This window comes from Sus scrofa, chromosome 15 (assembly GCF_054392235.1).
Source record: "Sus scrofa isolate SSC_HxYL_T2T_F1_AM1 chromosome 15, Sscrofa_HxYL_maternal_Yorkshire_Landrace_v2.0, whole genome shotgun sequence".
NCBI lineage: Eukaryota > Metazoa > Chordata > Mammalia > Artiodactyla > Suidae > Sus > Sus scrofa.
Window position 1 is genome coordinate 154,059,227 of NC_139397.1, and position 15,927 is coordinate 154,075,153.

General features: G+C 58.7%; 1 protein-coding gene across 11 annotated transcripts in view; it reads left to right on the forward strand.

The window, feature by feature from the left end:
* CROCC2 (ciliary rootlet coiled-coil, rootletin family member 2) overlaps positions 1 to 15,927 on the forward strand; it is a 75,998-nt gene that overhangs the window by 5,947 nt on the left and 54,124 nt on the right. For 10 of the 11 annotated variants that reach the window (XR_002339298.2, XR_014830317.1, XM_085000770.1 and 7 more), the window contains exon 1: positions 5,140 to 5,371. The exons of the other annotated variant lie outside the window; for it this stretch is intronic. Coding sequence is in view for 8 of the 10 variants with exons in the window: in XM_085000770.1 (XP_084856896.1) it covers positions 5,294 to 5,371 (78 nt within the window). In the remaining 2 variants the exon portion in view is untranslated. Of the gene's footprint in view, positions 1 to 5,139; positions 5,372 to 15,927 lie in introns of those variants that run through there. 11 annotated transcript variants of the gene reach the window in all.

Below are 15,927 nucleotides of genomic sequence, written 5' to 3' on the forward strand. Positions count from 1 at the left end.
GCCGATATTCCAGCCACCCAGGGAGAGGGGGCGTGGGGTCGACCTGCGTGGTCAGCGGGACGGGGCCCCCAGCCGCCAGCCGCCACCAAAGAACCGACTAGGTCCCCTTTGAAGCTGCCACGCAGGGAAGAAGAACTTGGCCCCCAGGGGCTGCAGGCAGGGTTGGGTGGTTTGTTTTTCCTGTCGGTACGCTTTTTGGGAGGAGGAGTTGGGAGGTTTTTTGGTTTTTGTTTTTGCTTTTTAGGGCCACACCTGTGACATATGGACGTTCCCAGGCTAGGGGTCAAATCAGAGCTGCAGCTGCCGGCCTCCACCACAGCCACAGCCACAGCCACAGCCACGTGGGATCCGAGCCGCGTCTGCGACCTGCGTCTCAGCTCATGGCAACGCTGGATCCTCAACCCACTGAGTGAAGCCAGGGATCAAACCTGCATCCCCATGGATACTAATCAGGTTCTTAACCCACTGGGCCACAGTAGAAACTCCCTTGTTGGCATGTTTTTGTTGTGCCAAAAAATAAGATAACATTTACCATCTTAACAATTTTAGAGTGTAAATTCCACGACATTGAGAGCATTCACATGGCGCCAGCAACATCACCCGTCTCCAAAATGCTTCTTCTCGAACCGACACACTGTCCCCACGGCCCTCCCCCAGCCCCCTGCAGACCCCATTCCACTCTCTGTCTCTGCGATTCTGTGGCTCCAGGGACCTCACACGACTGGGCTCACACACAGCGCTTGCCTTTCTGTGACGAGCTCATTTCACCAAGCGGGGCGTTTTCAAGGCTCCTGCACGTCGCAGCCTGGGTCGGTACCTCACTCCTCGGGGCCGGGTGAGACTCCGTCGTACGAACAGACCGCATTTGGCCTCTCCGCTCGTGTCTGGGAGCCCTTGGCCAGTGTGAACAGTGCCACTACAAACATGGGGGTACCAGCCCCTCCTTGAGACCCTGCTTCCAATTCTTTGGGGTCTAGAGCCGCACGAGGAGCGGGTGGACCGTCTGGTAATTCCGTGTTTCATTTCTCTGAGAATCACCCCTCTGCTGTCTGCAGGGGCCGCCCCATTCCACATTCCCACCAACCATGCGCTCAGGGTTCGATTCCTCACGTCCTCACCCACACTTGCTTTGCCTTGGTTTGGTTTGGTTTGCTTTGGTTTGGTTTGGTCTGGTTTGGTTTGGTTTGGTTTGGTTTGCCTTGGTTTGGTTTGGTTTGGTTTGTCTTGGTTTGCTTTGCTTTGCCTTGGTTTGCTTTGCCTTGGTTTGCTTTGCTTTGGTTTGGTTTGGTTTGCTTTGCCTTGGTTTGGTTTGGTTTGGTTACAGTAGCCGTCCTAACAGGCTTGCGGGTTGGCTGTGCGTTTCCCGGGCGATTAGTGACGTCCTGTGTCTTTTCATGGACTCGTTGGTCTCCGTGGGGAGATGCCGATTCCAGTCTTTGCCCAGGTTAAAATCGAGTCGTTTGGTTTTGCGGCTGCGAAGCTGTGGGTGTTCTTTGCACATTCGGGCCTTTAATTCTCGGATCGGGCCCGTGATGGGCACTTCCTCTCTCCCATCCCGAGGGCGGCCTTTTTCTCTCTCCATAGCGTTCTGCGATGCACAGACATTGTCCATTTATCCAGTTAATTTTTTTCTTTTGGTGCCTCCACTTTTGGTGTCATGCCCAAGAAACCACTGCCAAATCCAAGGCCGTGAAGATCCCCCCGGGGTCAGCTCTCGCCACCCGGTCTTTGGAGGGTCGTGAGGCGCTGACAGCCCCAAGCCTTCCGGGCACCCAGGCAGCGGGGCAGAGGCACCCTCCTGTCGGTCCTGTCTCCACCGCCACTCGGAGTCTTGTGTCTCCTGTACCTACCCCACGAGAGCAGGTGCTGGAGGGGAGGGTCCATGAGCCGCCCCCACCGCCGCCCAGGACCACCCCCGAGAGCCCACCTCTGCAGGCTTCACAAGGATGAATCCAAGTGGGGTCTGCTCCTGGGAAGCCTCTCAGGACCCACCCCCGCCTGGAGTCCCCGTGCCTGCCAGGGCACTGACATGGGGAGAGGCCCCAAGAGCTAGACAAGGGGACAGGGCCCAGGCGCCTCTCCCGGCACGTATCCCCAGGGGCCTGCCCGGGTGGCCCTGAGAGGCTGGCCCTAAATGTGAGCCTCTCGATGTCCCCTCTGATCCAACCACCGAATTACAGGGCTGCCACTGCCATCCCGCAGCCAGGCCTCCGTTGTGGGCAGGTGGCCAGGAGGCACAGACGCACAGACGGCGGCCTGGGGCCAGTGGCAGTGGCAGAGTCAGCCTTGTCACCGGTCAGCAGTGCTGGGCAGTGCCCAAGCCAGGGTCCAGAACAGGGCTGTATTCTGGTGCGAGCAGAATTCACAGGCTACTTCCTGTCCAGCCCCTGTGGGGACACAGGCCGAGAGGCCGTGAACCCGGGTCTGCTGAGCCAGAGCTGCTGGCAGGAGCCCCTCCTCTGGTGAGCAGTCGCCACCGTCCTGCCAAACTGGCCACCAGGAGAGACGTCTGCTGGGTGTGCAGGGAGGTGTGGGGCCCAGGCAGAGTCACCGAGGCGCAGACAGGCCCAGAGACTGGTCAGACCCCAGAGCCGACTGCGCGGGCCCTGCAGCCTGGAGGCCTCGGGTGGGGGGCAGAGGCGCCCGCTCCGCCGCCGCCTCCCGCCCGTGAACCATCCTCAGAGGACACGTGGCCAGGGCCACATGTCTGTCCCTGATCCATCACTCAGGGTGGGGATGACAGAGGCCCACTGAGGGCTGGGGTGGCCTTAGCAAAGGATGTCAACCCTTTCCTGAGCGTTCCGAGGTCCCTTCTGCTCGGGGAGGGGCCGGATCATCAGAGGTGGCAAATTCTGGTGCCCCCCAGGCCATTGAGGCAAGACCAGCCGGGCTCTGCCAAGACATACCCACCTCTGGCCTAGGCCCTGTGGCCTCCGTGCGCGTGCGGGCCCAGCACGGCCAGGATAGTGGACTGTTTCGGGGAGATTTTAGGTGACCTGTTGCTGTAAACACGGTGGGGGCCAAGGACCCTGCCAGGTTTCCTGTGACAAGGAGGAACAGTGACAAAATGGCAATGTCTCCACAATGAAGGGGCTTCCTCTGAAGACGAGGAGGTGGCCACGTGCTGGGCAGGTGGTGGTGGGAGAGGCCACGGCACGGCGCTCGGCCAGGGGATGCCGAGCACTCTCCCACGGGAGCCACAGGGTCCAGGGCACCAGCCAGGAGAGCCGGTCAGGAGATGGGTCAGGATAGCCGTGGGTCCTCCGCACCCCCCTGCCCTCCTGCCCATCCCCCAGAGGCCCCCCATGTGTAAGCCACCAGCACATCTGCCACATGTCTCAGAATATTCCCTGCCCTGATGGCACTCCTGGCGCACTGATGGCCCAGGACAAGAAGTCCCCAGCACGGACGCCAGGCAGGGAGGCCTGGGTGGCTTGTGGGAGTCCGGGGGGCGGGAGTATGGGGCCAGAGAAGCATCATGGAGGAGAGGGTGCTGGGTGGGGGTGGGGCTGGACGGTTTAAGGGGGCAGAACAGGCCGAGGTGGGTGCCAGGGGGAAGGGAGGCGGGCAGGACAAGGCTGCCCACCACAGGCACCAGCCCACCTCCTTTCCAGCCAGCGGGGTCTCACTGGGTCTGAGTGACCTTCACAGTTGGTCTCACAGACCTCTGCAGCCTGTCATCCCCCCGCCCCCAGGGTCAGAGGAGGCCCAGGTTCCGGGGCAGCAGGAAGGGCCAGCGCTGCCCCTCCCCCACCCCTCCCCCAGCTCCCGGGGCTCTGCTGCTCAGGGCGCCAGGCAGATGCCCTGGCCGTGGTGCTCAGAATTGGCACCTCTGCTCCATGCCCCCAGAAACCAGAAGCCATAGCGAATCCCGAGGGGCCAAGGTCAGGACATCCTAGTCCCTCCCTCCCCAGGAACTGCCCAAGATCCCCACGCCTGCCCTGATGCCCAGCGGGACTATGTCTGGCCGGTCCCAGCATGGGGCACCCTCGTTTCTGTCCCGGGGTGGCAGGTAAGGGGGGATGGCCTGAGGACGCCAGGAGGAGAAGGAGCGCGGGCTTTTCTCAGGCAGAGCTTCCTTGAAGCGCTGCAGCCCCATCGGGAAGTTTGGTTCTGAGGACGTGGCCTGCTCCCCACTAAGCGTCCACCGTCACTGCCTGTCCCTCTGACCTCGCCCGCAGGCCACCTCCATCCGCCTGAGCTGCCTCAGAAGAGCCCAGGCCCCCGGAGTTTGGGAGACACGCACCCCAACCCGGGGCCCCCAAGCGGTCCCCCCTTCCTTAGAGCACAGTCTGTGGGCTGCCCTTCCAGGAGGGGCATCAGCTGCCTGGGACAGGCCCAGCTGAACGAGGAACCCCTGAGGGGAGCGAGGGGGAGGGGAGGCCAGCGTGACCGAATGTCGGGTGCCAGGCTCGGTCCGGAGGCCCCGGGAGGCCCCGGGACCCCGGGAGGGACAGACAGAGCTGCGTCCGCAAAGGCGGCCTCCATCCCCGCTCGCCTCCCCTGTCGCCACCCCGGTGGGTTCGCCGCTGTGGGCGCTCTGCGCAGCTCTGAGAAGGCTCGGGAGAGAGAAAGGAACCTCACACGTGTCTAAGACTGCGGACCACGGTCAGGCCGCCTGGAAGGGCTCAGCGGGAAACGCAACCCCAGAAGGTGCAGCTTGGGAAGGCGGGGCCTCCTCGGGTCCTAGGTGGGCGGTTCCCTCCGCAGGCCTGTCTGCCCACCTGCCACCTGCCGGTGCGCGGCTGAACGCCACCTTCCTTTCCAAGTGCCAGGCAGAGTCAGAGCTGATGACTCTCGGTCAGGAGGGACGGGTGGTCTGCACGCCACGTCCACCTGGGGGTCGCAGCAACCACACAATGCCCCACAAGCGACGGCCCAGGGGAGCATGCGGGGCCTTCCCCATGGGGGCGGGAGGCCTGGGGGAGAGGCAGTCCCTTCCGGGTCTGGGCGCTCAGGTGGCCGGCTCCACCCAGGGCGACGCGAGGTTGCTGGGGAAACAGCTTCCAGACAACAGCGGGCCTTAGTCCCCATGGCAACATGGCCTACACTCCTGTTTCCAAGGAAACCCAGCCCTCAGCGTCGCGGTTGCCACAGCAACGCCTTTGGGCTCTGTCAGCCACGCTGTCCCGCCAGCCCAGAGGGGCAGCTGGGCACCAGGACAGAGGAGTCCTATGCTGCACAGGTGTGGGGCCGGGGCACGGAGGAGAGCCTGGCCTGGCCGGGGTCCCAGGAGCTGACTCTCCTGGCAGCAGAGCCCCTGCTTTCTCGTGCATCCTGTGCTCTGGCCACAATGAGTTCCGCCTCCAGTGAGCCTGGCACTGGGGACTCCGCCGCGCAGTCCCGGCCGGGGCTGGACACCGTGATCCAGGTCAGTGGGTATCTGCCCCCTGGCATCCTCCTGGGAGCAGCCCAAGGGCACTGCGGGAGGGAAGGGGCCTGTACAGAGATGCCACACCTCCCGTTCCAAGGGGCACTTTCCACCAGATCACGTGGTCAGAGCGAGCATGCACACACGAGCATACACGCACACACACGCACACACACACACACACACACACACAGGTGCCCTTGTGAGCAGACTCCACTTGGGACAGGAGCCTGGGGAGAGGCTGAATTGGGGGCTGGGGACCTGTGCCCCTGTGCCGGCTGCCCTGGTCTGTGCTGTGTGTGCTCAGGCAGTCAGCCCCCTCTCTGAGCCCCAGGCCTGCTGCCTGCGCACAGGGGGTGGGGATGGACCGGGACCCTCTGGGACCCAGGGCACTGCTTTCCAGAGCAAAGCGTGGGGGTCGTCTCCGCGCACTGGCAGGTGCCGTCCGTCCCCAGTATCTGTCCTGCGCATCCAGAAGTTCTGCTGCTTCTCCTCTTCCGCCTGCACGACAACAACTGCAGCATCCGGGAGTTTCCCCAGCGCCCCTGCCCCTTCGTCACCTGCCTCCAGCCCTGCGTCCCACCCCTTCGGGCCCCCACTGCTGTCACCTGATCTGGCCACCTCAGCCAGGCATCCCCACCCTGGTCACCCTGCAGGGATCTCGGTGAGCCCCGGGGAACCAGCAGAGTCAGAGGAGTTTATTAACCCAGTTCTCAGATCTTCGAAGCTGCCGTGGGGGTGACAGACAGGTCACCGGGAGGAGGAACTGCCCACAGTTGTGCCTGTGATGAAGTAACACGGTGGCGTGGCCACATGTGTACACGCACACCCACACCACAGACACCCACACGCATGCCTGCCCGTGCACACCCCCCCACACACACACAGGTGCCTGCATGGGACAGAACATGACAGGTGCAGGATCTCTGAACCAGGCATTGCAACAAGACAAGTGAGATGGCCCTGGAGGGGTGACTTTCTCTGTCCGACTCCAAGGTCCGGAGTGGAGGTGACCATGGCGGTGGGGGGGGCTGCCCACCCGTGTGCATGCCAGGCGCCCTCTGTGGGGTGGGGGGCTGTCCACCCGGGCGATCACCAGGCGCCCTGTCAGCCAGTGAGGAACCTGTCATCCCTTTGCGGTCCAGGAAGACAGATGCTGGAGAGTCGAAGCAAGTTGCTATGGTTACAGGCTGGTGCGAGGGAGAGACAATATGGTGCTGGTGTCGGGCAGTGGGCAGTGAGCATCCACTTGGCAAAGGTGGCGGGGCCCAACTGCCCGCAGCCTGGGGGAAGCTGTCATCTGAAAGCCACAAGGAGGCGCGGCCGAGGTCCCTGCGCCTGCCCCACCAGAACCTGTGATCTGCCTGCGGTGATTGCCATCTCCGGGCGCCTACTCCCTGGTGCACAGGCAGGCGGGCGCCGCAGATGCCCAGATATGCGTCCAGACCTGGCGGCAGGGCGGAGGGATCCCCTGGCGCCGCCAGCTACCGATGGGAAAACGAGGGGCTTGGGCAGGGCGTGGCTGAAGGGTGGGGGTGCCGGTGGGACCAGACCGGAGGGCGTCCCGACCCCTCCCTCCCGCCAGAGCCACCCCCACCTCTGCACCCCCTGCAGCCCAGCCCCCTCCACCCCGAGAGCTGGATTCTCTGAGGGCCTGAACCCAGAGCAGATGGAGGAGGCGCCAGAGTCGAGGAAGCCGGGGCGGGAGGAGCCGCGATTCTGAACCCACTTGCCTCAGAAGCTTCAGGCATTTTTAGACGCTTTCTCTGGGTTAGGTTTGGATTCATGGTATTTTTCTAAGAACTGGTCCATTATACCTACATGTGCAAATTTCCTGCCCAAAGTTGTTCCCAGGATCCTCTTCCCGTCTTTGTGAAGCCCAAGGATCTGAAGCTGGGTAACCGCCCACCCCTGCGTGCTGAGGGGTTAGGGACAGGGGGTCCCCTGGGATCCAGGCTCGGGGGGCCAAAAGCAGAGGGAGTCCCTGGCCGGCTGCGTGAGCGGGTCTGAAGCCACACCTCCTTTGCCATTTCTGATTCTGGCCGTTGCTGAGGCTCTTACGGTATTCTTGTTTTCGATTTCATGGATATGTGTATTTATTATTCCTTTGCTTCTCAGTTCTTTGGGTTTGTTGCTTTTCTAATTTGGGGGATGTGTGCTTAGCTCATCGACTGAGAACCTTCTTTTTTTAACTTTTCTTTTCCTTAAGAAAATTGTGCTAAGTTACATGTACATAAAATAGCCATTCTCACCCTGTTCAAGTGTACATTCATACTGTGCCACCGGCACCTCCATCTCCAAATTTTTTCCATCTTCCCAAACTAGGAAAATCCTGTCCCCATGAAACACTAACCCCCAGCCCGTCCCCCAGCCCGGGCACCTACCCTCCTGCTCTCTCTGGGAACCTAGCGACCTCGTATGAGTGGAGTCATAGGCTATCAGTCCTTTCGTGTCTAGCTCATTTCACCTAGTCGAAGGTCCAGGGCCGGCCACGTTGTCGTGCGTGTCGGAACCGCCCTCCTTCCGAAAGCCGGCCGGCGTTTCCTTGTACAAGGGGCACTGGGCCCTGCCCTTCCTGGGGGCGTGGGCTGCGGCGTGGTTTCACCTCTGGCTGATGTGGATGTGCTGCCGTGAACACGGACGGGCAGGTGTCTGGTCAAGACCCTGCTCTCAGGTCCTTTGGGTCCAAACCCGGACGTGGAACCGCCGGATCGCGTGGTGATTCCGGGTTTGACTGGAGGACCCTCCCCGCCGACCCCCGGCAGCACCAGTTCGCCGTCCTGCTGTCTTTGTACTGTGCATTTCCTTTAGCTACACGCCACACACTTGCATAGAAACATTTCCATCCTTCCCCAGTTCAAACTGTCTTCTAACTTCCATGGTGGTTTCTTATTTTAATCCCTGAATTAGCTAAAAGTATAAATACCTTAATTTCCAATCATATAGAGATTTTCAAATTTGTCTTTGCATCTAGTTTACCTGTAGTGTGCTCAGAGGTCTTGTTTTGAGCATCTTAAAGCAGAAACGCCTACGAGCAACTACGCGGACACGGCGGGGAGGCAAACGGACACGTGGGTCGGGTTTCAGCGAACCTCTCCGTCCAGAGGTGCTGGCATGTGGGTAACTGGGTGAGGTCGCAAAGGTGACAATACACAGAAAGGAGCGAGGCACAGCCACCCTTAAAGACGGGGGAGGCGAGAAGGAAGCAGCCATGGAGACCAAGATGGGGTGGCCGAGGAGGGGAGAACGGCCGGGGAGGGAGTGACTCAGGGAGGAGGCGGGGACCCCCAGTACCCCATGCTGCTAGCGGATCCAGCAAGGGGCTCAGCCATGTGGGGTCACGGGTGACCTTGACCACAGCGCACCTCACAGGGCTTGCAGGGGCGATGCGTTTCCTAAGACAGGGGTGAATTATACTGTGTGTGTCAGTGAGAATGGTCCCATAGCGAGGAAAGTCACCTGTCCTCAAGCAAGAAGGAGGTTTGCTGGAGCCAAGTGCCAAGTGCAGAGCAAAGGGGCAGGACAGGCACAGGAGCGTTTGCACTGAGGCTGGAAAACTTACTCTGGAAGGGCCAGATGAGGAGCATTTTAGGCTTCACAAATCACAAAGTTTCTGTAGCGACTCTGACGCTGGAACGTGAAAGCAGAGACAGCGGGTGGGCAAAGACATGCAGTTATTTCCCAGGAAAGCTTTCCTCGCGAGTGAGCAGCGGGAGGCCTGGATCCGGCCCACGGATGTCCTGGGCTGCGCTCTGATGGCCTGGGCTGCGCTCTGGCCGAGAGGCCGGGTGAATAAATTCGAGTGGGTGGGCAGAGGGACAGCCGAACAGCCGGGGTGGGTGGGTGGACGGGCGTGGAGGACAGGTAGTAGCCACTGTCCAGTGTGGGGGGTGACCTCACAGCCCGTGGTCCAGAAACTGGACTTTGCGATGAGCAATCACTGGAGTTTTAAAAAGTTTTGGCTGACGCGGCACGCACACAGAAACGCGCAGTTCTTGGGTATACCGCTTCCCCGAGCCCACCGAGCGGCCAGCAGCCACGCCGGAGAGCACTGTCAGAGTATGTGTGCACACGCCTATGCTCTTGGCACAAAACCACAGTTGCGAAATGCACCCAGAAAGCCGCACGCGGTGACCGTCAGCTGTGCGTCCTGTTGTGTGAAGACACACTTTTCATCTGTTTCAGTAAGTTAATGGCCTTTTGAGGGGCTTCCACTTCGGCCTAACGCGAACAGCACTGCCGTGGACATGCCAGTTCCTATCCTTGGGGCCACGTGTATGTGTTTCTGGTGGGCGCACCCCCGGGCAGGGAAATGCTGGGTCACGGGGTTGCATATGTTGGGCCTCGGGGGACACTGCCAGACAGGTTCCAACGCGGGCATACAGACGTACGCGCGTGAGGGGCTGGCTGCCCCCTGACCTCGCCGACACCTGGCTTTTCCTATCATTTTGCTGTTTCGCCGTGCCGGCAAATGGACAGGGGTGTCGTGATGGTTTAATGCTCATTGGCCTGACGACTCGTGAGACGGAGCACATTTCTCCCTGCTTGTTGGCCCCTAGATATGTCCCCGTGTGCCCATCTTCCTCCTCTTCTTGTTGATTTGGATTTGATTGTATCATCTGGCACCAAGTCTTTTATTGAGCACGTGCTTTGCAAATCGTTGCTGTGTCGGTGGCCTTTTGACTTTTTAAGGTGCTTTCGAGGAAGAGTTCATCACTTTCGTGGCAGCACAGCTGTCCATTCCCCACCCCCCAGATTAGTGCTTCTCGTGCGCTGCTGACGAAACACACTTGTCTCCCCGCGTCACAAAGACGTTCGTCTGTGTCCCTCTCAGAAGCTGGCGGTTTTACGTTCACGGCTAAATCTGTAATCCCTGCGGCCTGACCTCTGGGTGGCGGGAGGCAGGGTCACCATGCATTTCCTCCCACGGAGCGTCCAGCGGGCCCAGCCCCACACCGAACATGCCGTCCCTTCCCCACTGCACTGCGTGCCACGTGCGTCACTAGCCAGGTGTGTGCACGTCCGTGTGCACGTGTGCATGCGTGTGTGCGGGTCTGTGCACTTCCAGAGCTTATCACCTTTCCCGCCGGCCAGTTTGTCCTTCTGCCAGTGCCACCCTGTCTTCATCACGGTGGATCCGGACAGGGCTTCACGTCTGGGAGCATAAGCTTCGTTCTCCTTCACCGTCGCCTGCGGACGTTTGGCTCCTCGTTTCCATACGAGCCCGAGAATCAGCTCAGAATCAGTACTGTCTGCAAACACAACTCCTCCCGGGATTTGGACCCGGCTTTGGCTGAATCCATGGGCGGGTTTAAGGGGGATTGACATCCTCACGTCGAGTCTCCCAACTCCTGCGCGGAGTCTACGCTTCCGCTTCCGTCTACGCTGCGGCTACGTCAACGGAAGCTCGTTCTCCACACAGAGGTCTTGCACCTGCTTCGTCATTACAGCCGCTCCTGGGTGTGGGATGTGCTGGGGGCGGCTACGGTCGTTCTTAAAATGATAATTCCTGAGAAACTGCTGTCTTTTTTTTAATTGTACAGTTGCATTAATTATAATTATCATCAATTCTTTGATGGAGAGGAAATCAGAATCAGATCTAAGAAGACTTCCGCATTCCAAGAATGATGTCAAATGACCCCCTTCATGGTGGATTATGCACTTATTTACTATGAGATATATTTCTTCCCAGAGATTACTTGCTTGTGTATCAGTTGTAGATTTTTGGTTTGCAGTTATTCTGAAGTGTTGATATAAGAGTCTATATGTATATGAGATTGTTTTAAGTTGTTGGTCTCTTAATTGCAAGTTCATCTCCGGTGTCCCGCATTTGTACCCACCTCTTCTCATGATTTCTGATTTTGGTGGTATAATTGTGCAGGGATTATTTTGTATCTTTACTGTATATATACCTTTACTGGTGAGCCTTGTCATTTGTGGTATTTTTGTTTCTGATTTCGGCCTTTTCTTTTCTCCCTAGAGAAGATCCTTTAGTATTTGTTGTAAGGCTGGTTTAGTGTTGCTGAATTCTCTCAACTTTTGCTTATCTGTGAAGGTTTTGATTTCTCCTTCAAATCTGAATGAGAGCCTTGCTGGGTAGAGTAATCTTGGTTGGAGGTTTTTTCCTTTCATCATGTTAAGTATATCATGCCACTCCCTTCTGGCCTGCAGAGTTTCTGTTGAAAAATCTGCTGATAACCTTGTCGGGGTTCCCTTGTATGTGACTTGTTTCTTTTCCCCAGCTGCTTTCAAGATTTTCTCTTTGTCTTTAACTTTGGTTAGTTTGATTAATATGTGTCTCGGTGTATTCCTCCTTGGGTTTATTTTATATGGTGGTTTATTTTAATCCCTTGTTGTGCTTCCTGGATTTGAGTGACTGGTTCCTTTCCCATGTGAGGGAAGTTTTCGGCTATTATCTCTTGGAATATTTTTTCTGTCCCCTTCTCTCTCTCTTCTCCTTCTGGCACCCCTATAATACGGATGTTGCTGCGTTTAACATTGTCCCAGGGATCTCCGGGACTCTCTTCATTTGTTTTCAATCTTTTTTCTCTTTTCTGTTCTGCACCCATGATTTCCACTAGTCTGTCCTCCACCTCACTTATTGGTTCTTGTGCCTCCTGTATTCTGCTGTTAGCTGCTTCTAGTGAGTTTTTTATTTCAGTTATTGTATTTTGCAGCTCTTCTTGTTTAAGTTTTATATCTTGTATCTCTTTGGTCAGTGTTTCCTGTAAGTTATCCGTCTTTGCCTCCAGTTTATTTCCAATGTCTTGCATCATCTTCAGCACCAGCAGTCTAAAGTCTTCTTCCTGGAGGCTGAGAATCTCCTCATGGCTTAGCTGATTTCCTGGGGTTTCTTTCTCCCTCATCTGAGTTATGGTTTTCTGTCTTTTCATTTTTATAAGTTTTTGGTGTGGTGACCTTTTTACAGATAACAGAGTTGTAGCCTCTCTTACTTCTGGTGTCTGCTCCCGTTGTGGCTGAAGTGGGTATGGGGGGCTTGCTGTAGGCTTCCTGATGGGAGGGGCTGATGCCTGCCCCCTGGTAGGTGGAGCCGATTCTAATCCCTCTGGTGGGTGGGGCTTAGTCTCTGGATGGGATTAGAGGCAGCTGTGTGCCTGAGGGGTCTTTAGGCAGCCTGTTTACTAAGGAGGGGGGCTGTGATCCCACCTGGATTGTTGTTTGCCCTGAGGCTTCTCAGCCCTGGCTGACTGATGGGTGGGGCCAGATTTTCCCAAAATGGCCCCCTCCAGGGAAAGGCAGCTGCTGAATATTCTCTAGAGCTTTGCTTTCAATGTCCTTCCCCCACCACAAGCCACATTCACCCCTGTTTTCCCAGATGTCCTCCAAGAACTGCAGTCAGGTTTGACCCAGATTCCTATGGAGACTTTGCTTTGCCCTGGGACCCAGTGCACGTGAAAGTCTGTGTGTGCCTTTTAAGAATGGGGTCTCCGTTTCCCCCAGTTCCATGGAGCTCCTGTGCACAAGCCCCACTGGCCTTCGATGCCAGATGCTCCAGGGGCTCTTTCTCCCAGTGCCGCATCCCTGCACGTGAGGGTTTGATGTGGGGCTCAGAACTCTCACTCCTGTAGGTGAGTCTCTCTGTGACCCAGTTAGTTTTCAGTCCGTGGAGCTTCCCACCCGGGAGGTAGGGGGTTGTTTCCATCGTGAAATCGCCCCTCCTACCTCTTGATGTGGCCTCCTCTTTTTTTCTGGAGTAGGGTATCTTTTTTAAGGTTTCTGGTCCATTTAGGTGGGGACTGCTCAGCTTTTAGTTGTGAATTTTGTTGTTTTTACGAGAGAAGTTGAGCCCCAGTCCTTCTATTCTGCCATCTTAATCCTCTCTCTGAAACTGCTCTATTTTGAGGGGCCTCAGTCTTCAGCCTTGCCGCCGCTCCTCCTCTGCGACCCCACGCTTGGGCCACACTCAGAGCGTCCCCCCAGGCCGCGAGGGCCACAGCTCGGCTCACAGCTGCCCCCCTCCCCATGTCAGCCGTCTACCCCGCTGCCTCAGCAGCTCTGACGTCTTCAAAAGTGCTAGGAGTTCCCGTCGTGGCTCATTGGTTAATGAATCTGACTGAGAACCGTGAAGTTGCAGGTTCGATCCCTGGACTCACTCATTGGGTTAAGGGTCCAGTGTTGCTGTGGCTGTGCTGTAGGCCGGCAGCTGTAGCTCCAATTAGATCCCTAGCCTGGGTACCTCCATATGCCTCAGGTGTGGCCCTAAAAGAACAAAAGACCAAAAAAAAAAAAAGTGGGGGAGTTCCCATCGTGGTGCAGTGGTTAACGAATCCGACTAGGAACCATGAGGTTGCAGGTTCGATCCCTGCCCTTGCTCAGTGGGTTAATGATCCGGTGTTGCCGTGAGCTGTGGTGTAGGTCGCAGACGCGGCTTGGATCCTGCGTTGCTGTGGCTCTGGTGTAGGCCAGTGGCTACAGCTCTGATTCGACCCCTAGCCTGGGAACCTTCCATACGTCGTGGGAGCAGCCCAAGAAATGGCAAAAAAAAAAAAAAAAAAGACAAAAAGTGGGAGCTTCACAGTCTCGCGGCAGGAGTGCTGCTCCCCACACCTCCTGGGTCCGAGCCCTCCCCAAGGTCTGGCGGGGTGTTTCCCGAGGGGAGGGAGGAAGGGGGAGGGGAGGACAAGGAGGAGGGGCTGCCAGGGGGCCAGGAAGGGGGGCGGGTACAGCCCTGGAGTCACACCGCCACCTGAGCAGAAAGGAGGGCAGTGTGGTGTCCCGGTCTGCCACTGTCTCTGCCTTAGTGTCCGCATCTGTGCAAGGGTGAGGCAGGTGCCCAGGGGGCTCCCCAGAGCCTGACGGAGGACCCAGCCATGGGACAGCAGCTGGGGGGTTTCAGAGTGCAGGGTGTGACCAAGCCTTGTGTGGATGGAGGCGGAAGACCCTTGGCCCTGACACAGCCAGGGTCGCTGTGCTAATCAGATGGGCCAGGAGCTCCCACTGTGGGTTTGATCCCTGGTCTCGCTTAGTGGGTTAAAGATCCAGCATGCCGTGAGCTGTGGTATAGTTCACCTACACGGCTCAGACCTGGCATTGCTGTGGCTGTGGTGTAGCCTGGTGGCTGCAGCTCCTGCTTCGACACTTAGCCTGGGAACTTCCATGTGCCACAGGTGTGGCCCTAAAAAGAAAACCAATCGGAAGGGCCCCACACCCCTTCCTCGTTCAGGAGCGCCGCACTCACGGACCCCAGTCCAGAGATGGGGGCCCGGTGCTTGAGGGGACAGCCAAGGCCTTCAGTTACCTCTCGTGCATCACTGCTCTAACCCCTGTGGCCTCCGTCCCCAGCCCCGCACAAGCTGGGGACTCACCCCCCTGCCTTTGCCTCCCCTGGTCCCTCCACCTGGACACCTGACCTGTGTCCCCCCTGGCGGCTGGACTCTTATTTATCCTTCAAGGTCCAATTCAACCGCCACCTCCTCCAGGAAGCCTGTGTGGGGCTCTGGGGACACTGGAGCCAACGAGGTGGACAGGATGCTTGTCCGCTGCGCATCCTTGATATGCGTCCTGTTTCAGTCAGTGAGACACACCTCGGACTTGGCGCTGCGGCCTGTGCCTGAGCCTGCTGGGTGCCAAAGCTCTGCAGGGCTGGGGCTGGGCTGGGGACACAGAGGTGAAGGAGACTGTGCCCTCTTCCCCGATTCCTGGAGCAATGCCTGGCCCAGATCGCCCCTTGTTATTGGCTCAGAACCAAACTACCTCCCACAAGAAGCCTGACCCCGCCCCCGGCGGTGACGCCCAGGGCCCCAGAGGGCTCAGCAAATGCACAGCGACCTGAACTGGACAGGGCTGAGGCACAGCATGGCAGGGCCAGGCGACCCCCTCACAGAGGCCCTTCCTCCTAAGGAAACGGAGCCTGGCAGGCGGCCCCCCGCCCAGGGCCCTCTCTGCAGCGGGCCGAGCCTCGGAAGGACAGCAAGCCGGCGCACCGCAGCTGCGCTGGGCTGAACACCGCGTCCTCAGAGCGCCCCATGCGGAAAGGCCAGGGAGGGCCTGAGGGGCCAGGGGGGAGGAGATGTGGTCGGTTGGTGTGGGCCCCCGGCTGCCCCCGGTCCTCTGCCCTCAGAGAGGAGACTGGAGCCCAGGGCGCCTGCTGAGTCCTGAGCTCTGGCTGCTGGGAAGGTGCTGGCTCCACACCACCAGTGTCGGCACTGGGGGGTGAGGGTGGGGGGCCAGGTGGGGTCCCAGTCCTAACTCCGCCCCTGTGATTGCACGACCCTGCACTGCCCTCAGCGGGAGGTAGCAGATCAAAATTGTGCCTGAGAAACCTCCTGAGCTCGCGGGGGGGGGGGGGGGGCACGGCGCGCTGAACCCCGCCTCCCTCCTCCAAGAGCTCCGTGAGCACGGCCCTTGCAGCGCCCCTCACAGCCACACGGTGGCACTGTTGCAGTTCCGCCACCCAGACCCAGCCTACAGGCCAGGCCACCCCGACCTTCTGCAGAGGAGCCCAGCAGCCCCAGACTCCCACGCCGTCACTCACGCCACTCCAGCCAGGAGGGTGCAGTCTGCGTCCTGGTTGAGTTGAGGTCACGTGGGACCCC